Source organism: Ammospiza caudacuta, chromosome 6 (genome assembly GCF_027887145.1).
Source record: "Ammospiza caudacuta isolate bAmmCau1 chromosome 6, bAmmCau1.pri, whole genome shotgun sequence".
Taxonomy (NCBI): domain Eukaryota; kingdom Metazoa; phylum Chordata; class Aves; order Passeriformes; family Passerellidae; genus Ammospiza; species Ammospiza caudacuta.
The window spans coordinates 19,226,626-19,253,677 of NC_080598.1; the positions used below are offsets into that span (position 1 = coordinate 19,226,626).

General features: G+C 46.1%; 1 protein-coding gene across 1 annotated transcript; it reads left to right on the plus strand.

The window, feature by feature from the left end:
- The first annotated feature begins 1,228 nt into the window (after nt 1-1,228).
- Nucleotides 1,229-17,841, plus strand: TH (tyrosine hydroxylase). Its single transcript, XM_058807237.1, has 13 exons — nt 1,229-1,318; nt 5,684-5,887; nt 8,838-9,012; nt 9,794-9,882; nt 10,147-10,214; nt 11,941-11,991; nt 12,779-12,924; nt 13,774-13,909; nt 14,034-14,103; nt 14,383-14,439; nt 15,017-15,112; nt 15,276-15,409; nt 17,682-17,841. The coding sequence occupies exons 1-13, from the start codon at nt 1,229-1,231 to the stop codon at nt 17,839-17,841; spliced, it is 1,476 nt and encodes a 491-aa protein (XP_058663220.1).
- The last annotated feature ends 9,211 nt before the right edge of the window (nt 17,842-27,052 follow it).

Below are 27,052 nucleotides of genomic sequence, written 5' to 3' on the forward strand. Positions count from 1 at the left end.
CAGTGTTGGTCACACTGTCTGCTCCCTGGTGTTTGGTAAACACCAACAGCTTTGCATCCTCAAGGATGTCAATGGCTTGTTGTTCCTCCAGAGCTTTTGGCACTGCAGAAGTCATCAGCAGGCTGGCACAAACTCAGCTGTCCTGTTGAGTGCAGGATGAGCCACCAACCCTGCCAGATGTCAGTGCTGTGGTCAGCAAGGTTGCAGGTGAGCTCTCGGGCAGTCAGCTGGTGAAAGGCCACCAGCTCCCCTGCCACAGGGATTTGTGTGTGTGGCCTGTCACCAGGATGGAGGTGGCTCACACAAAGCACAGCCATGCGTTCCTGCAGCACTTGTTTGGGTGGGACAGCTGCTGAAAATGCCAGTTTTACTCACAACGAAGCAGAGGGTCTGACCTGTCACACACTGTCAGCCCCAGCTGCAATCAGGCATTTGGTCCCTTAGGAATTACTGCAAGAGGATCAAAGCACTTAGGAAGGCAGGACTGTGAGGGTTTTCCCAGGTTATTTCCTCTACAGCCTTTTTCATTTCTGAGGAGTCAGATTCTGCCCTCGTGCTGTCAGAGTGACATGGCCAAACGAAGCTCTGAGGTGGTGGGGGAGCCCTGGAAGGCACAGCTGTGTTCTCTATTCTGACACACAGTTGTCAGTAGCCGGGTGCTGGGAGGTGCTCACACGAGAACGGCATCCAGTCCCACAGCAGCCTTGCGGGAATCAGTGTTATTTTCCTACTACTTTACTGCCTCCATGACAAGGCAAACAAGGGGGAAAAAAGGCTGGAGAGGGCTAAATCTCTGCCTTTGTTTTATTTCATCCTTTCACAGATCAAAATCCTTTCATGCAACTCCCAAGCTGGGGAAGCAAATGTGCCGGACTGAAACATGTAATGAGAATGAGCTCCATACAGAAGTGGGGGGGGAAGGGGAAAGGACAGAAGGGGTAAATTAGAGAAGAAATCTTTTGGATGCAGGCAAACAGGTGGGGGATTGTCTGGTCTGTGAAGGCAGGGTGTCTGCAATCTTTGTAGCGATTAGATTTAATGGGACAGACACGTTTCTCTCCTTCACATCCCCTCCTCCTCGCAGCCCGAGGGGGAGAAAGGAGGGAGGTGGTGATGGGGAGGTGGCAGGGGAAGAGAAGATTTGAAAGAGTCTTTGACGTCAGCCCTGCCCTATAAAAAGCTTGCAAGGAGCTGGGAAGCAGACAGCAGAGCTCGTGGAAGAGCAAAGATGCCAACCCCGAACATCTCCACCTCTGCAGCCAAAGGCTTCCGCAGGGCGGTGTCGGAGCTGGACTCCAAGCAAGCCGAGGCCATCATGGTAAGACAACCCTACCCCACTTCTTTCCCTCCCCCTCCAAAATCCACAACCTCTTCCATAGCTATAGGCAGAGGCAGGCAAGGATAGATGAACCAACACTTGGTTTGTGGGACTTCCCCAACATGGGCACGTCTGGGCTCCAGACTGGCAAAGGGAAATTATTCCAACAGTTCTGTCTACATACTGATACATGTGAAATGAAAACATTTAAGGGGGTGAAAACTTGAAATAATGAAACCACCTCAACAAAAAGTAAGGTGAATAACCCACAGATCTATGGCAAGAATAGCAAGGAATCCCCATGTGAAAGGCAATTTGAAGATCTTAATGATTTCCAGGTTTCAAGGCATTAAACTGCAGAGATTTCACCTGTTTTAGCATAATAAATAAAGTGGGGCTGTTATTTCAGACAGCACACAAGGCACAGGCAGTTTAACTTGTTTGTTCATGGCCACTGTATCCAGTTTATCTCCCAGAACATCCTTCTCCCATTTCTGGTCCCAGTCCTCCCTGATGTGTTCTCAGCCCTGTGTTTAGCCCAGGGAAAGCTCCTGCACACACAAGGTCTGAAAGTGTCAGGGAGAGAAGTGTCAAGTGTCTTTAGAAAGCCAAGCCTGGCCAACCCATCAGGCTTGCTGTAGGGAGAGGGACATTACTTTCGAAGCCTTGCCAGGCAGGATGACCTTGAAGAATCCCAATATAGGACATTCCTGTGGGGCAAAGGTGTGGATAGGCAGCAGGTGGCAATGCAGGAGCCAGGGTAGCCAGTGGCAATGGGTGCACCAGGAGGGGACTTTAGGAATAGAGATGGGTGAGGTAGCAGATATGTTTGGCAGATGTCTGCAGTGTGACTCCAGCAGGTCACTCTTAGAGCTCCCCATTTCTCTCCCTTGTACCTGCTGCCTTTTTCACTCATGCTTCTCTTAGCCCTGTGCAATGCTCTGCCTCACTATAATCAACCACTACATTGGCAGAAAGGTGTTTTGGAGAGTGGAGTTTGCTGGAAAAGAATGGAAACATTTAGGAAACAAGGAGATAAGATTGCTTTCTCTAATAAATGGAAATCAGGGAAGGCTTCCCTCTCATGCAGTCCTTTTCATTCTGCAAAATAATGAACACTCGAGTGGCCCTTGAAAACCTGATATTTTCCAGGCAACTTGTAAAATCCATACTTGAGATGCTCAGTGTCTGGAGAAGTGAAGAGTGTTTGGTTATTGCACCCTCTGAGGTGCTGCTCTGTGTTTTATGAAAAAACAGACCACAGAACATAGGGGCCAGGGGAGTTCATGTTCAGCAAGAGGGCTGACAAGAGTGAGGCAACCTGCTTGGGGTGAGTGGCTCCTCCAGCCTGGATGGTACATAAAACCTTAGCCTGTGATTGGTTTTGAATGAAAATTTTCAGAAAAGGGAAAACAAATAAAACTAAAACTTTGCCCTGTGAGGATCGCTCTGAGAGTTGGATGCATGAAAAGCTTTTCTCTTCGCTCTCACCTAGCACAGGAGATCTCCACAACCCTGCCCTCTACCAGGCAAGAGGCATGACTCTGCATTTGTACATGGCATGGCATGTCCCTGGCCCTTGTGTTGTCACTGTGACCGTGGGTGATCTGCCCCACAGCCATCACCCACCATCACATCACCTCCAGCAGCTCTCAGGTGTTCCCTTGCCAGGGGAGCTGCAAGCTGGGGGGCAAATCCAGACCTTTGCAATCCCAGAACTCCCCTACACCAGCAGGTATTTTACATGTCAGCTGGGCCAGCCAAACATCAAACTCCATGGAAAAATCTCTGGTTATGTATTAAGTTTTTCTGCTGCTAACAGTTTTGTTTTTGCAAGAGACCCTGGGACTGTAGCTGGGGCAGAGTTTGGTTACAGAGCCAGGCAGGAGACAGCCACTGGAGCCAGAAAAGCTACAAAAAGCACCCAGGAAAGCAGGGGTGGGACATTAATGTCCCCCGTCTTTACAATCCTTCCTGATTGCTGCAAATAATGAACCGGGGGGGAAAAAAAGCAACAAAATCGCTCAGAACACAGAATTTTTAATGACAATATGCAGGCTGGGCGCTCTGACTTGCAGCAAATTCGAGGAAGGAAAAATGAACAAACCCTTCATAAGAGGTGCAAACTAACCTTCAGAAGAGGTGAATGAGTCAGGCCCTGGTTAGGCAAATAAATGCTTTGCAAAATCAAATTACAGTTCTCGCTGTAGCCAGATATGCACTCAGGGAGGGAGTCTGCAAGGCAATTCAGAAATATCATATAATGGTGACTTTGGAAGAAAGGAAGGCATTTATCAAGAGATCTATTTGGTTATTATATATGCCACATTCCTAATTTCCAGCAAAAGGAGAAAATAGCCCAATGAGCATAAATGTGAGGGGCAGATTTGAGGACAGTGAGGTGGGGAACACACAGCCAGGCAGCCTCCAGCTGGCAGAGGAGACAACAGGCAGGCAGACTCTTCCCAGTCCTCTTCTTCTAAGCAAAATTCACCCTTTTTCTGTTTTGTTTTGATTTTTTTTTTCCAAATTACCCACTTAAACCATGCTATCATGCAGCTATGAATAGGAACCAAAGCCCCCACCCTGCCTGCCAGGGGCCACCCAGCCCCAGCACATGTGTGGGACTGGCTGAGTCTGCTTCCCCTGGTGCAGCTTTCCAGTCACCCAACTCTGGTATTTTGATCCCACTAGCTGGATTTTAACATGGTTTACATCCTCAATATGGGGGTCTAATTTCCCTCCTCTACCCTTCTCCTACCCAGAAGTAAAATCCTGCTGTACCTCAGGGCACAGTGTGATAAGGCACCCTTGGGTAAAGCACTGCCTGGCTTGGGATGGCTGTGGAGCTCATTTCTGTGGCTGCCACAGGGCACAGTTTGCTCTGCTTATTGCAGGCACATTAAAGTAAACACCAGCTTAGCTTAAAACACTGCAGTGATGGAAAACACACACTTAAAGCCGAGCACATGCTCACAAGACTTTTAAAGTTATGACTGAGTTCACCTGTTAGATGTCTGCCCTCTTTGGGCATGAATACCACAAGCAGCAGCATGCACTTATTTGTTATAAAGTGTTTTTCTGTGCCCTGAGGAATAAAGGGGGGATCTGGAAATGCAATTTTGGAGGGGTGTCTTTACTGAAACAGCAGCAGATAGAGGTGTGTGTGGGCTGGCGCCTCGATGTGCTGCTGAGTTTTTGAGGCTGTATTTAAAGTGTCAGCTTTACACTGCTAAAACATCCAAGATGATTCTCACAGGAAACATGAGTTACTGATAGTGGGCTTTGAAAATCAGAGAGAAAATAAACTTAGTAGTCAGTCAGGCTGTCTTGTTAAAAGAAAAACACTCTTAATTTTCACAAGGTAGGGAAAGCACTGCTTAGTTAACATGTTCTAAATATTTTCAATGTAATCACAGGGAAAACTGCAGCCAGTCCCACTCTGTGTCCTTCTTCAGTGCTGCACCAGGTTTCTTTTAGCAAGCTCTGGAGGTTTGTCATCTGGTTTGGGTCTTGAACACAGAAAACTGGACCCAGATGCATTGCCTCTGAATAGAAAACTGGTTGTAAAAAGACCAAGAACAAATAAGCTGGTATATGAGCTATTTGTATAACAAAAGAAACAGCAGTGATTGAAATAATTCGTAGTTCGCTATAAGTATAAACAGGTGTCCTGACATGACCTCAGGCACAAAGTTACATTTTAGATTCAATTCCAAATAACAGGAATCTGCAGGAGTTTGTTCAGACAAAACAAATCTACAGATAAGTGGGAGGAATTTATTTTCTGGGGTATATGGTTGTGGTTTCAATTATACTTCAATGGATAAGCATCCACTTAATGTCAAAAGTAAATGTCACATTGGATCCTGGGTGCAGTTTTGCTAAGCTGCCCTGCTAATACATCTGCAAACAGTTCCTGTTTCCTGGCCATGCCACAGATGTGGGCTTCACCTGTCCCTCACAAAATATCTTTTCTCTGATGACCTCAGGTTTATCTGATGTCTTGTCACTTGAGTCCATCTCACCTAAAAACCACCTAAAGGTTGTTTCTGGGTTTTGGTTTTTTCAGAAGATATTGAAAACTGTTGCTGAGGAGGTGAGGGGAGAAGTCCACTCTCCAGTTATGCTAAAAAGATATTTTACACAGATTTTTTTTCCCAAAGATTCACATTTCTGAAAGTTCAATTCTAAAACCTCAATCCTCATGAGCAGATCTTCCTCTACAAAGCCAGGCAAGTCAGTCCAGGCTTTCCCTGCTTCCTCTGCTGACACATACCAGTCACATCTCATCCAGCTACTGGGAATGCCTCTGATCTCCCCCATCTCTGCGAGCAGTGTTATTGATTTCTGTTCTGCCTTCAGTCTCCACGTTTTGTGGGAAGACGCCAAAGCCTCATTGAGGATGCCAGGAAGGAGAGAGAGGCTGCGGCTGCAGCCACTGATGCTGCAGAGTCCACAGAGACCATTGTATTCGAGGAGAAGGATGGGAGAGCCATGCTGAACCTCTTCTTCATGCTCAAGGGAGCCAAGACTTCACCACTGTCCCGTGTCCTTAAGGTATTTGAGGTGAGTACCTTGGTACTCAAGGAACACACTCCAGGTTTCGTGACTGGGCTGTGAGAAGCGTCACTTGAGTGTAATAAAGAAGCCTCAGACTAGGTCTGCCTACTTCAAATTATCAGTGAATTGTCTGGTACCACTGAAGTCATGCTTTACTCATGGCCCAGTGTGTCCTCACTTGCCATCACTAACAAGGAGGCGTACCTCTGACATGCAGTGCTATTAAGCTCTGGCCTTAATTTTGCTTAATTATTTTCAGTTTCACATTCGAGTCCACACCCTCATGGTCTGCAGTGTACTCTGACAGCCCTCCCCACTGCCCTCCCCACTGCTCAGCACTTCACCTTCAGGCACAAGCTCTGATCCCACATTCAGAGCAAGTGTGCCCTGCCTGCTTATAGAGCAAACCCATCTCACTTTTGGGTCATTACCACACTGGTCCTCAGTCAAATAGTTACAGAAACAACTTTGCCCTGGGTGTAAAACGGGCATAGTGATTTCAAAATTACCTTCTCTATTCTGATTCACATGTTAAAGGTTCTGTTGGTTCCCCTCAAGAGATGCATCCTGTCTATGCCTTTAATATCAAGAAAAACTGGTAACTGAGCTTTTCCAGCAATGTAATGTTTCATTATATAGGATCTCACTGCCATGAATGGAAAGACTGAGATAAGTGCTGCCTATTTAAACAGTAACCCAAGCATGACAGCTTGCATTCATGTAGTGTGCTTCCATCCAGAATGATTCAAAAGTGTTTTGCAAACTGAGGTTCTGAGATGTGTTTTATCTATGGTAGTTTAATTTCATTGACTTCAGCAGTGACAGGAGAGGACAATTTGTTCCTATTATCAGTCACGTGGCTTGTAAGGGGCCTTTGGAGCTCTGAGGTCCAACCTCTTGCTCAGAGCATGCCCAGTCCCAGCAGGTTGTTTGGGGCTTTGTACACTATACAGAAAATCTGCTACTTAAAAACTGTGAACATATAAAAAGTGTGTTTGGGGGTAAGTATTCCCCTGAAATTGTAGGGCATTCTAGCTGTTCATTACCCATTTAGTATTACCTCTGATAATCTTAGGAAAAACATTTAGATCTTCAGCAATTACAATTCCTCTATGAGGACTGTTGAAAGAAAAGCTGTTTTCTGGGCAATGTATGGTTCTTGTCTCCAGACTGAAAGAACCTTTATGACAAATTTTCAGACAAAACCCGTGTGTTGAGATGACTGGTGTCTCCTTCTCAGAACACACAGATGCCAGATAAAGCATGACAAATCCACCAGTGTAGCATTCAACAGGCTGCTCAGTGGGTATGAAACAGATGTGTAAACTCTTGTAATTGGAAGAGTTTATGTTATACTGCATTTTAACTCTGTAATTTAAACAATTTTTAAAACATCAAGCGAGAAGCTGTGGCAGCTTATGTTCAAATATTGTTTGTTTCTTCCTGGAGCAAGAAAGCTCTTTGAGCTTGTCACAGAGAGAGCTTTAAATATAATAAAAAGACAAGCATGTCAAGTCCCAGCAGAGGAAGATTCATTTCCCAGATCCCTCTGGCAATTCAGGTACAAGATATGAAAGCAGACGGGCATAATGACATTTACCTCATCATGAACCAGGCTGCAGGGAAGCTGGTTTCACTCTTCTGTATGTGTTACATGCAGCTAAAGCATAGGTAATGCAATCACAGCTGTCAGATTAATGCAAAGGTATCGATTGTTGAGAGGACAATGTAATAGTGAAGTTGGTAGGTACATTAAAAAACACAGGTAAATTTAATTTACCTGTGGCATCGCATCTGTTCCTTCTCATCTTTTTGCCTCTGATTAACAAACGAAATCATGTCCCTTCCTCTATCAAAGGTCCTGCAGGAACTTTGGGAAGGTTGGGTCATTGCCTAGCGCCTTGGGCTTGTACTGCCAGTTTTCACTGAGCTAAAGAAAATACCCACAAATCTACCAGGGCCCTTTGCGAGACTGCACACATCATTTTGCCTCCTTATTCCGTGGGGGAGGCCAGTTCCTACAGCGAGCTCAAATGACACCGGCGCTGGTGTGAGCCCAGACCGGCGCTGGAGCGGGCGAGCCCCGGCGTTCAGCACCACGGCCAGCGCCGCCCGCCCGCCCGCACCGCGCCCGCCCCCGGGACACCGCGGGACCTGCGGGGCCCCTGGGGACCCTGCCGGAGCCGTGGGGACCCCGCGGGACCCTGCCAGAGCCGTGGGGCCCTGCCGGAGCCGTGGGACCCCCCAGGCCAGCACCCCACTCACCACAGCCCCCACCAGCACACACCCAGGGAGCGGCTGGGGTGGGAAAGTGTAACGTGGCGCTCTGCCGCAGCAATTGGTCTTCTTTGCCGTGTGGAAGTCTTCTGTTGGTAGTTATTGAACGGCCTCGGTGTTTGTGCAGAAGGAGAAAATGTGGAATTAACGGGTAAGGGTGTTTATACGGGAGGGAGGTGAGGCTTGAAAAAACAACAAGAAGGGATCTGTCCCAGACTGGGATTGTTCATCCTGGAAAAGAGAAGGCTTCTTGATGACCTAATTGCAGCCTTCTAATAACTGAAGAGGGTCTAGGGAAAAGATGGAGAGGGGCTTTTTATAAGAGCACATAGTGTCAGGACAGGGGGGATGGATTCAAACTGAAAGAGAGTAAGTTTAGGTCAGATAATAGGAAAAAATTGTTTACTGTGAGCGTGATGAGGCACCGAAACAGGTTGTCCAGAGTTGTGGATGCCTGGGAGTGTTAAAAGTCCGGTTGGAGAGAGCTCTGAGCAACCTGGTCTGTGAAAGTTGTCCCTGTCCACAGCAGGCAGGTTGGAATGACATGATGTTTAAGGTCCCTTCCAACCCAAACCATTCTATAACTCTGTGTCCATATGGACATCTTTGGGTAGTAGCAGAAGGTGTTTCAAATGTTTCTTAATGTTTTGGTTTTTTCTTCCTTTCCATGTCCCAAAAGACATTTGAAGCTAAAATTCACCACTTGGAGACCAGGCTTAGCCGAAAGGCCCGTGAAGGGATCGCTGAGCTGGAATACTTTGTGCGCTGTGAAGTCCACAGCTCTGACCTCAATACTTTCATCAGCTCCATCAAGAGGGTAGCAGAAGATGTGAGGACCACTAAGGAAGACAAATGTAAGGAACTTTACAAACATTTTCACTTGTGCTGAGAGGCTGAGCTCTCCCTATAGAAACAGGGTGGAGGCTTTGTTATTCCCAGTAAAGGGAAAGGGCTGCTGTGTGCTGAATTTGAGCAAACCAGAAGGGACTGCCTCTGGGATACCTGAATCCTGAAAGTAATTTCCCTCCTTGTCGTTTTCTCAACAGACTCCATTGTTCAGAGCCCATTCTTTTGGTAAAAGATTGAAAAAAACAGAAATAGGAGGTTGAATTTCATGCTTTGCTCACACCCCTCCTCATGAGAGCTCTCATTCCAGCCTTTTATATTATAAATGCAAAGAAATTTCCTACCTGCATGTTAGGACTTCTGTACAGATTCAGCACTAATCTACAAGAAACTTAACGTGCCATCTTGTCCTATCTGAATACAGGATGATTATTGTAGAATAATATTGTAGGAGAATATCCCTAGAGAACTATGACCAGCAGGATCTCTGGGTGCTTTTTAATGTGAATCACTCAGTAAAATCTCATTTCCATCTTCTTCTTTAATTTTGCCACAAAATACTCTGCTGAGAAATGGGCAAGGAAGCAATGAAATGCAGATCATGGCATTAGACATGACTCTAGGAAAGGAGCACTGAGATTGTGAAACTACAGCCTGGAAGTAGCTGTGCCATGTTGTATGTGTGCATTTGGTACACCAGATCAGGTGTATCTTATTCAGCCTCAGAGCCCCTTCTCTTAGAGGATCTTCCCTTCCACAGACAGACTGTCACTTTCTCTCTCCCTGTAGTTCACTGGTTTCCCAGGAAAATCTGCGAACTGGACAAGTGCCACCATTTGGTCACCAAGTTTGACCCTGACTTGGATCTGGATCACCCGGTGAGTCTGTGTGTGTGCACCCTGTCACGTTAAACTCCTGAGCTGTCCCACAGTGAGTCTGTGTGTGTGCACCCTGTCACGTTAAACTCCTGAGCTGTCCCACGGAGGCAGGGAGCTGAGAACACCCATCAGTGCAGCTGATCAGGGACTGAAGTGTGACTGCCACCTTGAGAGATGTCTCCACAGCCAGTGGTGAATTTTCCTGGGTGAGAAACTTCAGCAACTGATTAAAAGCCCTGTCTCTGTTCCTGTTTGTCACCACAGGGCTACTCTGACCCAGCATATCGGCAGAGAAGGAAATCAATAGCAGAGATTGCTTTTCAATATAAGCAGTAAGTCTCCTTCCTAACATTCATGTGGGGATAAAGACATGTCAGTGAACCTATTGGGAAGCCATTGTATGTCACCTGTATGACACTTCTCTTCCTTTATGCTTTGTCTCCCCATTCAGCCTTTCCAGCTCATTTTGTGTCTTCCTTCTCTCATTGCATTCCAGTCTCTCTTAAATTAAAAAATATCTGTTGTCATTAATTCATACATTGGTAAGGGCACAGTAAGAACAAACCTCCTGCATAACAGAAGCCAGATATATATCCATCAGACCTCAAACTTCATTTGGAAATGTAGCATCTCTTTAGAATGGCATCAAGTTTTGACTTCAGCGTTTCAAGTACTGAAAAAGATACCCATGCCCAGAAAATTTGTTCCAAAGGTTCATTATCCTGGTCATGAAAAAAATGTGGGTTTTACTTCTAAGCTGGACTTTCATAGCTTCAGCTTTTACCCAATGGATCACACATGCTTTTCATCTACTAGATAAAATACTGCTGTCAGATTTTTTTTCTTTTTTGCTGTGAGGGTATTTATAGGCTAAATGATTCGCCTCCTAACTCTGCTATATTAAATAGATTCCAGTAATGTTCTCATCATTGTCTTATATAGATTTAAGACTATGCCTTGTACTCTTACTTAATACTTCTATTCTGATACATGCAGTGATATCACTCAGCATGTTCACTACAACATCAGACAGAGTCTGATATTCAGTTAGGTTTGTAAAACCTTCCCTAGATCCTATTCAGTGATGCTGCTATGCTTTCACCATAGCATTCTCTCTCTGAGCAGGGCTTTAAGTGCTGAAAGCAGACTACAGAAATTATATGGGTCACCTGTTTGAGCTACCCCTGCAAGTGGTGTGATCCCAGCAAGGGCTTCTGCTCTGGTTCTCATGTACTTTGCCAATTTGAAGCCCAGAATACGGACACTGATGGTTTTATCCTGTTCAAATACTAAACACACAGAAAGTCACGGTGCCAGAGGAAGAGTCCCAAGTGACACAGGGTTAAATACTGTCCTAAGATGAGGCACCAATTTAAGAGGTCTTTTCTAACATCTCACCTACAGGTTAGCATTTATGAGCCACTGTGTAACATCCCTTCAGGCATCCCTTCAGGAACTGTGCTTTACAATGTATGAATATCTCATTTGTCCAAACACAGAAAATAAAGATTTAGGAAATACAATTGTTAGCTATGATAAGAAAAAACAAAATTGTCATTTCATCAATGCCCATTTACACCAATGTTGAAATCTTTTTTCCCTGCCATCCTTAACCTTATTGACAATAAATTTTTCTGCAGGTCAAATGCATTTAGTTTTTCTTATTAGCTGTTTTTATTTCACAGCCACCAGTTCATTCTTGGAGCCATCAGCTCCCTGAAGTTCAGACATAAGAAATGAATTTATTTTCACACACAAAGTTTTAAAATATTTTTCCAGAGAAAACCATTTTTACCCCCCTGGTAAATATTACACCTGTTAAACTCTTGGTCATCCCTTGTTCATTCACTATCTCTGATAAGACTCATGCTTTCCTTTGCATCTATGTTGCACCTGTACAAATGACCCAGTACTAAGGCTTTGTCTTTCCTGTCACCCCCTCGTTTGGTTTTTAAAGATTTAAGAACATCATGCAGAGCTTCTCCAGAGTGCTTCCTTCTCCTGGGGAAGAGGGGCCTGGCTGGGGCTCTGCTCAGTAATGGTGCCTTTGCCTTGCAGCGGGGACCCCATCCCTCACGTGGAGTACACGGCGGAGGAGACAGCTACCTGGTGAGTGCTGATTTCATGATTAGGGCTGATTTCACCACTACTGCTTCACCACTAGAAGCTGGGAATCAGAACCCAAATATTCAGGGCATGACCTCTTGAAAAATGTGTCAGGAGTGCGAGCATCCTACTTAATGGCTTGTTATGAAAAACACTCCCATGCTGCAGCCTCCAGGAGTTTCCTCCAAAGGAGCCTCCCCACAGAGCAAGGTGGATAATTTGGAGCCCCACTTCTCTAAGGGTCCTGACTCAGTAGCAGCCTCCAAACAAAGAGCAGTTATCACAGCTGCAGGAAGAAGTGTGAGGCCCATGGTGAATATCTGTGTGGCGCCTCACAGGCCTCACTTAGGAAAGCACTCCCTTTGAATGTGATTTTTTCCAGGAGTGTTGTGCAGGAGTGTTTCTGAAAACAAGGCCAGCTCCTATGAGCTGAGTACACAGGCTTCTTAACAAGGTCGTCTGGTTCTATTGACTGTCTTCACAGTGCAGCTTCAGGAGTTAACCTACTGGGAATATTTTAATTCCAGCTAATACCTTTCATACAGTCTTCTGACCTCCCAGTCAGAAATAGGTCTGTGCAGACACAGACCTGTGCTGCCTTTGCAGGTTCATTTGAATGTGTGTCTGTGTGTTTGCATACCTCTATCAATGTGCAGAGACATAGACTTAGGCGGAGAAAGGCAAAAGGACAGAGAGCCTAAAGACATGAGTCCCTGACAGTGCATAGCCAGAGCGCAGGAGGGGACTGGACACATTAACCACTGAATGTCTGCCACCTCTCCTCCTGAAGGAAGGAGGTGTACAGCACCCTGAAGAGCTTGTACCCCACCCATGCCTGCAAGGAGTACCTTGAGGCTTTCAGTCTACTGGAGAAATTCTGTGGCTACAATGAGAACAACATCCCTCAGCTGGAGGAGGTGTCCCGCTTCCTGAAAGGTGGGTATGAGCCTGGGGCACCCAGGTTCAGGGTCTGAACCCAAAGGAGTAGTGAGTGAGCTGAGATTTAGGAGGAGAGCTGGTGCCTTGGGCATTGCTCACAGAGGACAGAGGTAGAGCCCAGGTGGTGGGGCCTGCAGCTAGACACAGTGAGCTGCGGCTGAAGGGCAAGCCCATGGTTAAATGATCCCACTGAGCACCTGAAGAGCAGGCGCTGCTCCTAGGAGGAGCAGGATGAGTATGAACGAGGCCAAACTTTCTCTGGAGAAAGAGGTTCTTGTTTATTAAAATAGCTGCAAGGAACGGAGTATCCAGGATAAGCCCAGGCACCCACAGAGTGAGCCAAAACCAGAACAGTGCGCTAACCCCGAGTGCACTGGGCTCTCCCCACAAAACAAGTGTCCAAAAAGAAGAACCCTGACCCAACCGCACTCCCCCCATTTATAGCCCCCTTCGAGTCCAGGATTGGTCCATTTTGGATCCGCATGGTGATCGGTCCATTTCCAGGTTTCTCATGAGTCCTTAATGCCATTCATTCCGGACCAATCGTTTCTGCAGGGCTTCGAATGATTGGTCAGATCTTCCATCCAATCCCTCTTCGACCTCGCCTTGCCCCTCCAGACCACCCTTCCACCAAACCCTGGACCCTTCTCCTAGAACATTCTAATAACCCCCCCCCTTAACGTAATACAATTAATATAACATAATTAATACAATGTAATTGAACTATACCCTAATTTAACATAACTTTTACCTATAACAAGATGGATTGGGCTGGGGCTACAGTGCTGGGGCAGCGGTGCAGCCCATGGGCCGTGCTCCCCGCTCAGTCAGTGTGCGCTGTTTCAGAGAGGACTGGCTTCCAGCTGCGGCCGGTGGCCGGCCTGCTCTCAGCACGGGACTTCCTGGCCAGCCTGGCCTTCCGCGTCTTCCAGTGCACGCAGTACATCCGCCACTCCTCCTCGCCCATGCACTCCCCCGAGCCGTGAGTATCGCCCATGGCCTCCCTGCCACACAGCCCCAGCTGGCCAGACATCACCCTTTTCCCCAGCAGACACACTCTATCTGCTGCTGACCGTGTTTGCCTCCTTTCCCCCTCCCCTCGGCAGGGATTGCTGTCACGAGCTGCTGGGGCACGTGCCGATGCTGGCTGACAAGACATTTGCCCAGTTCTCTCAGGTAAGGTGCTATCTGCTTTCTCCCCCTGAGAGGTGGGAATCCAAACCCTGGTGTTGCCACCTAAACCTTTCTTGCTCTTATTAACCATGAGTTCCATGGTGGACCAAGACCCTAAATACTGACTCTGCAACAAAGTGGTTTTAGTCTGATCACGATGAAGTCCCAACAGATGCCTGGCACTGCAGGGCAGCAATATGTGTGGCCTTGAGCCAATAAAACAGAGAAATAAATGTCTAAGGCCCTTAGTCCTGATGTTTGCTCCTTCTCTACTCTTCCTAGGACATTGGGCTAGCGTCTCTGGGAGCAACTGATGAAGAAATTGAGAAACTAGCAACGGTAAGTTTTCCTCTTTGCTGGATGGGGGGCACAACACCTCCAGCAGTACTTCTGTAGTATCAAGAGGACTGGTCCAGCCTGGTATTCCCAGATTTGCAGGCTCAGAGCTCCCACCCAAGCTGCCCCATGCTCTTTTCATGATGACTGTGCAGAGCAGAGATCAGTTAAACAGCAGAGCTCACTTGCACATTAACCCAATTTCCTCGGGCACCAGTAGTATCACCACGCATCAGATTTCCAGCAGCAGCACTGCTGGGACTCTTTGGGATGGGATTAAATGACATCTGCTTCCTTTGGCTCTCCCTCAGCAAGGTGACCTGTCCTGCTCCAAGGACACCAAACAGCAGCATCTCATAGCAGATGGAACAAGTCCAGGGACACAGACTCTGTCCTGGTGTAGCAGCAACTTATTTTAGCACTTTTCTCTGAAAGCAAAGTGTGGACGGGGGACAAAGAAGCAGGTGCCTGTTCCTTTAACCAACCCTAGACCCTGGCCATGGTGTAAGGGCTCAGAAGTGACAGGAAGATGAGGATGAGGAGCTGTGTTCCTCAGGAATTTTTCTTTTTCTTTTCACAGCTTTACTGGTTTACAGTGGAGTTTGGGCTCTGCAGACAGAATGGAATAGTCAAAGCCTACGGAGCTGGGCTCCTCTCTTCCTATGGGGAGCTCATAGTAAGTCCCACCATAACCTGCCTCTGCTGTAGAGCCTGTGGAGAAAAACACCTCCTGCTTCTGCACAATGACTTTCCTCAGTCTATTCTCCACCTTTGCCTACCCCATATGTGCTCTCCACTCCCCTTAGTCTCATGCTGGATTTTCTCTGCTGTGTTCACAGCACTCCTTGTCAGATGAACCAGAGGTGAGGGACTTCGACCCTGATGCTGCAGCTGTTCAGCCCTACCAGGACCAGAACTACCAGCCTGTTTATTTTGTGTCTGAGAGCTTCAGTGATGCCAAAAATAAATTGAGGTAGGACTGGGCAATGAGAGAGACCCTAACAATAGGAGATTGAGATGTTATCTATTGAAATAGGGCTTGACAGTTTGGCTGCTTTCAGTCTCAGAAGTGCTCTGAAAACTTTGATAAGGTCTTCCAAAGTAAAGCAGTTCTCCAGATCCTACAGGGAACACGCTTGACATGAATAGATCCATCCAGGGGAAAAAATTAGCTTCTGTCACCTAGGCTTCTTAACATGGGCTACTGGGCCCCAGATACCATCCCACCATGGTATGGTATCCCAAACCACAATTTGGTTTCCTAATCCCATGGGACTGCAAACAGGACTGTAAGGGTCAGCTCTACCCACAGACATCTGTTCAGAAGAGCATTTTCTTGGTCATACCCAGAATTGCCCACAGGAGGAAAGCTCAGTCCTTGGACTGCTTTGATTGACAGAGGAAAACTTTGCCTGTACCACTTTTATCCTCACTTAGGAAAGAGACAGGATGAGGCGAACATGACGTACCAGACTTTACAGTTCCTGCAAGAGGGGTATTTAATATAAATAACATGGTGAGGACTGCTATATTTCAACTTCTGCTTTTATTACCCTCACTTGCACTGTTCATACAACCTGGAGTCCAGCTGCTCAAAAGCAAGCACAGGGGAGCCCATAGTCACACACACATACACACTAGACTGCTTTAAAAAAACCCCAACTGCTGCCTAATGAGTCATTTCCTTGCATTTAAAAGGGAAAATACACCACATACACAGCCAAGATTAGGCTAGAGGGTCTTGACTGTGACAAGCACTGTAAATTATCCTCTTTAAGGAGCTCAGAGACCACACAGATGCTGCTCTGTGAGGTGAAAACATTAAAGCATCGTCCCTTTTGCATTACTGGCAGCTGCCACCACGGCCTGACTATCAGTGTTACTCCTGGGAAAAGCCTCTTTTCTTAGAAAGGACGCTCTCCCCCAGTGCCCTTCCAAGCAGCCATGCTGTATCTAGCTGCTTCAAAAGGTGTCAAGTGAGCACACCCATTTTGGAGGGCAGGTTTCTAGCCATTAGAAGCTGTGCTACGAGCCATTGCTGTGGCTGCTGACATTAACAAGAGAGTGAGCAGGATTTTGCCTGGCAGAACTGAGAGGAACCACATCTTTTAGGAAGAGGACGCCGTGAGTATGCAGGAACCTCCTTTGTTTATGCTTTTTCTCGTTGTTTTCCTGCAATGGAGTGGCAGCTCCCTGCCAGCGCCAGCCTGCGCCTTGCACCGCGTTTCCCCTTGGCCCTCTGTGCTGTGTTTTCCTCCAGATCCCTCCAGTTCCGGGCTAGCCATGAAGTCCCAGCTGGAGGAACATCTGTCTCCACCTGGGGAAGGGCTGCGCTTCCCCGAGCTGTGCCGGAGCAGCCACAAGAGGGTAGCCTAAGCTAAGCAATCCAGGAGCGAAAGGGTGAAGCCTCGGCAGAGGACAGGAGCGCGCCTGTTGTTAGAGCTGTCTGTCTCCTCATGTTCTTCCACCGTGAGACTGCAGCCACAAGCACCTAACTATAGATTTTCAGCTCCATAGTCACACAACCCTCAAATGAAAAAACCCTGCCTTGTCAAGTATACAAATCTCAGTGCTGGAAGTGAATGTGAGCAACTTTAGGGAACTCCTACCCTTGATTTGCTTTCACTTGGCCACATACTTCTCCATTAGAAAAACAGCAACGAGGTCTTGCTCTTGAGAGATATCAGGTAGAGTCAAGCTCATTGCTGGGATTCAGGCTGCATTTGGCTTTGGGTACGGCAGTGCAGCTTTGCTGAGAACACAAGGCTCTGGTAACACTATTCTCAACCTCCAGGTCTGAGCCGCTGCCTGTCAAGTCTATCCTTAATAAGCACACAGCTATTTCCCCCCTCCCCAAGCAGAGATTTGTCAATAAATGCATGTCAAAAAGGATTTAGTAATATACTACGATAATACCCCAGGCTTTCCCTGCAATTAGCTTCTAAATCTCCTTGGCCTTTTTTGAAAAGGGAGTTGCAGCAGAGAATGCCTGGCACTGGCCACGGAGGTGACCGGTTTGATGTGCCCTCCTGTTTGGTCCAGCCCACAGAGAGCCACAGTCAAACTCATGGTGTTCCTTGACAAACAGAAGGGATCTCAACTGCTGCTGCAGTGGAGCTGGAAGGGTGGAAACTCTGCCTAAAGGAGGCATTACCTGTGCTGATCTTCCTGGGAAAATGGTGATGAGTAGGAGGGAGACTGAGGACCCCTGCCCCGTACCCATCCTTGTGCACCTTCCCTTGCAGGAGCTACGCGGCGCACATCAAGCGGCCCTTCTCGGTGAAGTACGAGCCCTACACCCACAGCATCGAGCTCCTGGACAGCCCCCAGATGATCTGCCACTCCCTGGAGAGCGTGAGGGATGAGCTCCACTCGCTGATTAACGCGCTCAATGTTATCAGTTAATACAAGAACTGAGCCCTTTCCGTCCCCTCCCAGCCCCAGAGTCCTGCCCTGTCCTCTCCTCATTCCCAGCTGATCATTCCTACCTGTCTGCCCCAAACATTGGCACTGCTGCCTGTCACCACGCGACCCCAACAGCTTCCCACGTTTGTATGTAGGGCCAGCTCGGAGGAGGGCAGCAGGACACACCCCAGGCCTGCTGGCTTTTTGGGTAGCTTTTCTATTGACTGCTGGAAGAGGCTTAGCAGATACAAAAAGCATGGCCAGGCTAAAAAATTGGGAGTCAAGAGCTGTGTGCTAGGCTCCTGGGTGCAAGGAAGAGGAGAAAATCTACTGTATTCAAAAAGAAAAAAAAAGAGAAGCAATAATTTTTTTTAATTGCAATTTGAGAGAAAAATTTAATCTGCCTTTTTTTTTTTTATCCCCAAAGCAACTCTATGAGTCTTGTTCTTCGTTATCCTAATACTACTATCACCTGATGTAGCTCAGGTGTGTGTGACTAATGCTATTGCTGGCCATTTCCAAGGAAGGTAAACATCTGGTTTGGATGCTCAAACCCGTTTTCATGCAGTTTTCAGTGTAGATATTAATGGTTTGATCTGACCCAAAGCTCTTGGTTTTCCTCCCCCTGCTTGTGCCCTTCTTATCTTCTTGCAGGCTGTCTCATAACTTAGCGGTTTGCTCAGAAGTTTGGCCCAAGGTTATGCAGCTGTGCAGTATCAGAGCTGGGCTTGGGATGTGTGGAGGCTGCTAAACAGCTGTGGGGGACAGTGAAGGGGAGAATTACACAGAGTTGTTTGCATGATCATTTATAATGTTTCTGTGTCGACTTTTGCCGTCCTTATCCACGATATATGATTTTTATAATTTCCTCTTTAAAGAACTGCAGGACTTGGCAGTGAAGTTTTGGCTATTAACATGGCTAACATTGTTCTCCAGTGTTACTTCTACTGTGGCTCAGTCATAATAGTTTACAATCCATTACTCTTTATCCCATTTCAGACCTCCACATATATGTGCTTTAACCCCAGTTCTCTCAAATTTTAACTCCTTAGCTACTGATGGCACTTAGACCCCTGCCCGCTTCAATCTCTCCTTTCTGTTTCTTTTCTTATTTGACCCTTCCTCCTAAATTCCTCCTAAATTGCTTAAAAGGCCATTACTGAAATCAGCAGTTTGACACCAGGGCTAGCTGCTTTTCCTCAAGCTGTTTGTCCTCTTTGGATTTTTCTGTAAACCGATTAAACTACTGAGTTAATTCAGTTATTGTCATTTTAGAGCCCTTTTTCCAAAGCTGCAGCTATGATTTCCCAATCTGGGTGGATCCAGATCATGAGCTGTAACTCTCAAGGCTCCCTTAAGAGCTGTAACAATTTTTCATTTGGGTTCTTCAGATATTACTATTAGATTAAGTACCTGGAGCAAGCTATGCAAGACTAAGGCAGGCTAGGCATAGTTTAGTATCTAGCCATGGAAATCTTACTGGTGACTTGAGTAAAACTGACTAAAAAGAAACCAAAAAAAAAAACCTCCAAAAAAAAAAACCCAAGAAAAAAAGGGAGAAAACAAACAGGCAAGCTATTATAATTTTGTCTGTATAGTTAATGCATGGGTTATGATCTTGTTAACAAGAGAAGTGCCACTTTGCTGGTGTTCAGGTTGCTGTTTCTCCTCTCCTTTGGTAGTGTCCAGCTCCTGGCTTGCTGCCCATGAAAGCAGCAAGGATGCTCCAAACCCTGCAGCACCGCCAGGCTCCTGATCAGGACTGGGCAGGGAATCTCTGTGGAGGCATTTGCTCTCCAGAACCATAAAGGTCTGAAGGTGATTGTCTCTAGGTCTCCAAAGCACTTCACAGTCATTATCTGCCTTCTTAAATATCTAAAATTAATGCAATTTGTAAAAAGACCAAACTCATTAATATGGAGTGATAAGCCAATTTAGAAATCCTTGCAACTGCAGGAGACCTCAACTCCTCTGCCTTGCCTTGGAGTTTGCATTGCTGCTCCTTGACTCTGTCAGCTGCTGCTTTTTTGAGGAGCTGTAGTAAAATCTGCTGTCCTGCAGAAATAGCAAATAAGCAAGACTTGCAGCATGCTCCAGCCACATGAGTATGCAAGCACACAAACAGATGTGCTGCAGCTGGGGGAAGGTGAGCACCAGGAGGGTTGCACTCCCTTGCTTTTGGGACACGAGGCTGAGCTGGGGCAGGCTCTGAGTGTAGGGGCCAGGGCTACACAGGTGCCAGAGGTGCCTCTCTGGGCCATTTTCAATGTCTCTGTTCTTCACAAATCCGTGACAAATTACAGAATTTTTTGGCCCCTTATGGAGACATCTGAAAACATGAACCTGTTTGTATTTACTATTACCCTCACCTATTTAATATCTTAGAGGATTTATCTCATTAGTAACTTAATAGGTCCCCTTTCACTTTGTCTCTAAGCCTTGTTCCTTTTTATCTATTTTCAAATATATTACTTGGCTCCTTATTTCATAAGCCATATAGGAATTGGATCCTTGCTTTCTCATTTTACACATTTTTCTCATGTTGCTTCTTCTACCAGGGCATTGCTTTCTTCTTTATCTTGCCAAATATTTTAGGCTCTTGGACACAGGGCCACTAAGAGACAGGCTATCCAAACAAAATATGGTAGAATTGTAAACCAATCCCTAACCTATCACTGCTTTTAAAGCTACTGATAGCAAAGTTAACTTTTTAACCCATAATTTTGGATATTGTTCTACAATTGTCTTTAGATTATTTTTAATAGTCTGACTAATTTCTTTCTGCCATTCTGGGTGATTACAGGTGGTAGGGTTTATACAGTCCTTGCTTAATCCCCAGGCTAGTTATTTAGTTTTGAATTCTTCACTTAAAACCTCGCCCTTCCCAACCCTTCCCTCTGTTCACTTTATCCTGTCTCAGGTGCTGTTCCACACATATGAACAATTTTCTGTAACAGCATTGTTACAGTTCCAGCAGTTATATTCCTTTTAGGTGGAAGAACCTCAGCCTGCCCAGGAAAGGTATTTATTGTGGCAAACAGGTACTGATTTGTGACAGTTTATTGGGGTGATCCCTTGGCAGTACTTGTCACAGTCTTTAGTTTAGCCAATGCAGCAGAGTTGGCAGTTTTCTTTTACTAACCCACTTTTGCACACCTTATGCAGCTTTTATTTTGTCCTATGTTTCTTACTTCATTTGAGGCCGAGTCTAAACTCTTTACACTCTTTCCAGAGTACCCTACACTTTTTTATGTAGCTCATTATGACAATTATCTTAGACAATTAGCTCATAATGAGCTACATAAAGAAGTGTAGGATGCTCTTATTCAACTGGCACACTATTCATCCCATCTTTTTTTAGCTGTCACCTGATTGGGACTGCAGTAAATAAAGTCTGAGTTAATTTATCTAGTTGCTCACTAAATTACTCGCTTCCTCACTTCTCAGTATTGCTTGTAGTCTTCGCATTACTTCAACATCCTTTAAATATATTTTATTCCCACTCTCCCTCTAAGCTTGTAAAGTAGAACTCCTGTTTTCTTCATAGGTGTCCCACCATGTGCTTGCCATTGCTCATCTCCCCATTATGCAACCAGTATTTTGTTCTACTGCCAGAGAGTAGCTGTCTGTAGAGAGGTGTTGGTAGAAGGGTTTTTTGTCTACTCACAGCCTGTAAGTTCCTTGGCATGATCCTTTCTCTAGTTTGCCCACTGTTTGTTCCCTCATTCCACTGATAGGAGTGTCTTAGGTTATTTTTCCTCTTTGATCAAATGTAGCACTCTCATGAGTGTGCAATACCTTTGGTTCATTCCTGGTTTCTGTTGAAAGGATATCCACATTAATATCCATTTCTTCCCTTTGTGTGTAAGAGCAGAGTAAGAGCAGATGGGGTACGACTGCATTATCAAGGGGAAAGCTCCATCACAGCCCAGACTGCCTCTAACCAGGATTTCTCATCACCAAGGAAATTTGGGTCCAGCCACCGGAGAGGACTCATATGCTACTGGTATCCATTTTCCTCCTCTATTTCTCTGTAACAGCACTGCTCCCACAGTATCAGCTCGTCTTGAAATTCTTGTTATGAATAACTTTCCCTTAACTGAGAATTTCAGTGCAGAAGCTTTTCAAGCAGCTTCTTTCATGCCAGATAAAGCACTGTCTTGGTCTTTGCTCCAGTTCCCTCCCTGATTCCTTTCCTGTCATTTCCACAACGCTCTGCTGCTATTAGCAAAGATGGATACACTGCCATAAGATACTAGCACAGCTATAGATATACTGCCATGAGAAATTAAATTCTCCCAGCACTCTTCACAGTTGGGATTGATTAGTGGGAGTATTTATTTCACAGAAAGCTTAACCTTTCTATCATTTATCCATCTTCTTGTTTCACCAGTTTCAGAGTCCAGGCATTTAACTTGAGGTTGTTTTAATTGTGCCATATTCAAGTTGACATTAAACACTGGTCTATTAATTTTAAAACTCAGCTGCATCTCTCTTGTACCTGTTCTTCTGTAGCTGCAGTTCCCCAAATATCATCACATAAGGCAGTCTCTTTTCTTTGTGCCCCACAAACATCATTCAAACCCTCTGCTCACACGAGCATGTGCAGCAGGGCAGGTGCTCAGCCCTGTGGGATGCAAATAAAGGTATCTTGTTTGTCTCTTAATGTGAAAGCAACTCTGTTAATTGTTTCTTCCCCTGCATTTGGCCATATGGAAGCTTAGTGTGAATCGTGGGGGTGCATTTGTGCCACTACCTATCCTAATTCATTTGCTGTCCAAGGAGCCTGACTCAGCCAGGGACCCTGGAGCTACCTGTGCTCTGCTGGGAGGGGTTGGTTGGTACATGGTATCATGTCCTGCTGCTCAAGTCCAAGACATTCAAGCAAGCCCCTACCAGTTCACTAAAGACTCTCCATCTTCCTTGAGCTTATGGACTGGTAGTGATTGTGCCAATTGGATCCTTGTCTTACCATCCTGCTGGGCAACTTGATTAAATGCCCATGGTGGCAAGATTAAAGGTTTATCAAGGAGGTGCCTGATGTACAATGGATAAAAGCTGGTGGAGCACACACTCTAATCAATTTACCACTTAATCCCCATTTAATTCTAAATATAGGCAGTTTCTCTACTGTTGTGCTTCCTTTCAGTGCCTTCAGATCTGCAGCTATCTGCCTTGGGGTAATTTTTTTTTTCATTTTAACAGCTACAACAGTTTGATCTGCCATACCCATCTACCCTGGGACAGTATTTGGAGTCTTTGGGGAATAGGCTGCTATTCTCAACTTCTCTTTCTTTTCCCATTTGCCCATATCATCCTTGAAATCATCTTCCTGTGATGGCTCCCGATTCAGTTCTCTACACCACTTTCTGGAACTCCAGCAGTTATTTTTAATTTTTGCATCCCAATCTGCTTTTGCAAGTGTCTAATTTTAGCTTTGCATTTACTATGATCAGGTCCCTTTTGAGCTCTCCCTTGCTCCAGGGCGAACCACTGCACTATATATGTTAATCACCCTCCTTAATTCTGTAGTTTTTCCTTCTCTTTTTCTAAATTCATCTGACTCTCTAATTGCCATTGCACATCCTTATTGCCTTTTTGGGCCACTAGATGGTATTCCTTTTCTAAAGACAAGCTTATTTCAAGTCACTGGATAGACCCTTTCAAACCACAATTTTCCCATTGAAGCAGCTGATGTTGTGGTGTTGCCTTGGTATAGATTATTGCTGTTTCCCATAACAGTCCCATTAATAGAAGCAGCGAATCCTTGAGTCTCTTTTCAGCCACTCTCTCATATCGGGAAACATTTGGTCTCTATCACCCATCGGCTTCCTGTGGGCTAGAGAGGCGCCCACAGCCCCTGCTGTAATCTCTGATTGTTGGGATTTCCTGCAGCCCTTCAGTATTCCTGGTTTTAGGCTTTTTCCTGAGTTGTCTTGGATTTTTCCCATGCTTTCAGTTTTGTCTTAAGGTATCCCTCAAGCATTTTGCATAAGGCTGGTTAGGTTTGTAGAGTTGCCTTGAACGAGGTCACAGAATCACAGAATGGTTTGGGTTCCGGCCCCCTGCCATGGCAGGGAGCCTTCCACTGGACCAGGTTACTCAGAGCTCCGTACAGCTTGGCCTTGAGATCACTCAGAGAAAAAGACTCTGAGGATCTACCCAGTCACACCCTTCACCAAAAGATGTTATGAATTCCCTTTTCCTGGCCGTGGAGCAGATTTGTAGGGTTGTGTGGCTGCTTAGAGCTAAGCACGAGCTCGTGTCCTTTGGGTGGGTCACGGGATCCTTCACACCATTCCCCCAGGCCTCACCAAACGTGACTGCAAGCTCTTCAGAAAGTGACTGGGGAAAACCAAAGTGATGGGTCAGCCCAGGTTAAACCCTCCCCCAGAAGGAGCATGGGCTGGCAAGGGAGGAAGAAGGGGGAAAAGCCTTCCTCAGAGCCAGGCCCCAGCACCCCTGTGGTGTGTGCCTGTCTCGGTGCCTCGCTGAGCGGTCTCACTGTTGTTGCTGCTGCTGCTGCTGTGGGTGGATCTGTCTGTCTGTCTCTCTGTGTAAAGAAATATGAAACAGAATTATTTTTCATTTTGGAATCGTGCTGCTGCTCACATGATATTAAGAATAAAAAAATATATTTCTGGTCTAGCATCCTGAGTTTGACTCTTCTGAATCTTCTGCTGTCCAGATTCAGGTCGGCTGCCTTGCCTGCAGGCAGTATCCAAAATCCAGCCTGGGGCACGTTATGGTGGAAGACCTGCAACTTGCACTCGTGCAAAATGTTTATTTGGAGGTGGAAAATGCTTTGCAGACGAGATGATCTAAGCCTTTCTTTGGCAGGATATTACCAATTGCACAATTATGCATGAAACAGTAGTTGGGAGGTCTCTTTTAAACAGTGAAACACCAGGGGACTTGCCTTCACCAAATACATTTTGTCCCAGCATTTCTCACTGTTTCTGTGTCTGCTGCATCCAAGTGGATGGGGTACAGGATGCCCAGGATTGGGATGCAAGTCCAGAGACCAGAAGGTATGCCCAATCACATAAGTGTTTCTTACTCTGGAGTTATCCTCGTGTTAGAGGAAACTAATTCCAGTCACCACTGCAAGCTTGGCTTCTACATGAAAGCCAGACCCTTTCTGTTGTTAAAATCCCTTCCAGAATCATGCACAGAGGTGGATTAATATATTGCCGGTGCAGATCTGGGCCATGCATCCAAGCACCCCAGCGCACTCTGAGAGGGAGTTTCCTAATTTAGGACTTGTAAGGATACCCTGTATCTTCACAGTGCTCGTTAAAGTGTTACAGCTGTAATGAATTCATCTTCATTACATGCTTGGGAGGTAGAGGAGTACTCTTGTCCCTGTAAAAAGCTGACAGATAAAAGGAGGCAGAGAATCAGAGACTCAGACCAGGCACAGAGCCGGAAAAGTAATTACATGCCTAAACAACTTTGGGAAGAAGTGTCTAAGTGGCAGATCTGGGGCTTGAACCTCTGTCAGCCCCCTCAGGACCAAATCTTTCTTCTTGTGCCGTGGTGGCAGGGATCAGAAGAACTCAATTATTTACAAATGCCGTGGCCGCAGGTATGCGCGCACACACGCACCGCCTCCCCGGGGAGGGGAGCCGATTCGGTGAGGCTGCGCCTGACCTGAGCTGTCATTCCTGCTGCTAATCCACCTCAAATCAGACTCGGCTTTTTCCCCAGGGACCACAACGGGTACTGCACTTTCCACTGCAAGGAATTTGTTTTCAGCTTTCCGACACTTGTTCATTACAGTGTTTGGAAGAATGCTAGGTTTTCTAGGTGGAGGGATGATCTTTTGACATTTTTCTGGCACAGCTGAAAGCAGAAAGTATCTGAAAAGCCTTGAAAACTGATCACGAGGGGGTTTTGGGTGGTGATTTTTTTTTTTTTTTTTTTTTGTTTTGTTCTGGTTTTGTTGTTGTTTTTAACTGGATAGAGAGGTTTGCAAAGATTAGGTAAGGGATTGGAAAACCCCACGTGTCTGCACCCCAGATGTGCTACTGTAGCCTTGCAGCGCTCTCCTTGTGCAGCTGGTGGGGTTGGCGGTGACAGGTCAATAAAACAAGCTTTTGGGAGATTAGATGTTTTTCAGTCTAGCAAGTGCTGTGCTCCAAATGGACGAGGATTTCTTCCCGTGTCTCTTAACCAATTCACTTTGAACATCTTGTGTGAGGTGTGAATCACTCAGGGGTAGATGTAGTGCATGGACATGTTTACTTCTGTACACAGCAAACCTCCCAAAACCCATGCACATCCCAACAGGGCTGGATGGGACCCACACAAACTCCTTGTGCACCCCCGAGTGCTCTACTCCAGAGCTGTAGAGGGTTTGCATCTCAATCTAAATTTTCCCAAATCCAAAATATTCTCTCCAGCTTCAATCAGCCACTTTGTATTTGTCTCTGTATATTATGTTCCGAGTTTTATCTTTAGTTAGTTGCGATGAAGCAACTGCTTTTCAAACTCGTGATACAAAGATTTGAATTAAACCTGAACTACAGCAATGCAAGACTGGACAGGCTAAATGGTGAGCTCCATTCTCTGATGGATTCAAGGCCTATCCTCATTGATTTTTCTGGACAAACAATGACACAAAATCCTTTTTTTTACTCCTGACGTTAGTTCTACTTGGTATCTTGTGATTGTTTTCTCTGGGCACAGCAGGGTGAATTGATCTACAAAATATTTTCAGGGATGGTGGAGGATTAAGTATCTTGCACACATATTTCAATGCAACAGTTGTTACCAAGGGCTGTGAGAGAAAAACAGGGTGGGGTGAGGGAGTTGTTCATTTTCCTTCCACTAAGGTCAGCCTTAAATAACTCTCCCACCTCCCTCGGAGGCTGAGACAAGATAATAAGACAAAAATGTCAGAGCAAAGCACGGGGCCCCTCTATTTACAGCAAAGGCCAAATCGCTAACCAACAGATCGGAGCTTGCTTTCTAAACACCGATAAGCGGCAACTTTGAATTAACAGCCCCGGTTCCTCTGCCGCTGTAAATCAGCCTGACCCCGACTGCCCGCAGCCCCCCAGAGCCTCCCCCCAGCCAGGGGCTCTCCAGCAGCAGGAGGGGGCTGCAGCAGCGGGCTTAACCCTCCCGGCCCTGGAGATCCCTGTGCCTGGCTCCAAACAGCCCCCTTCTCCCCCTGCCCAGCCCCCTATCACTAACAAGCCTTATC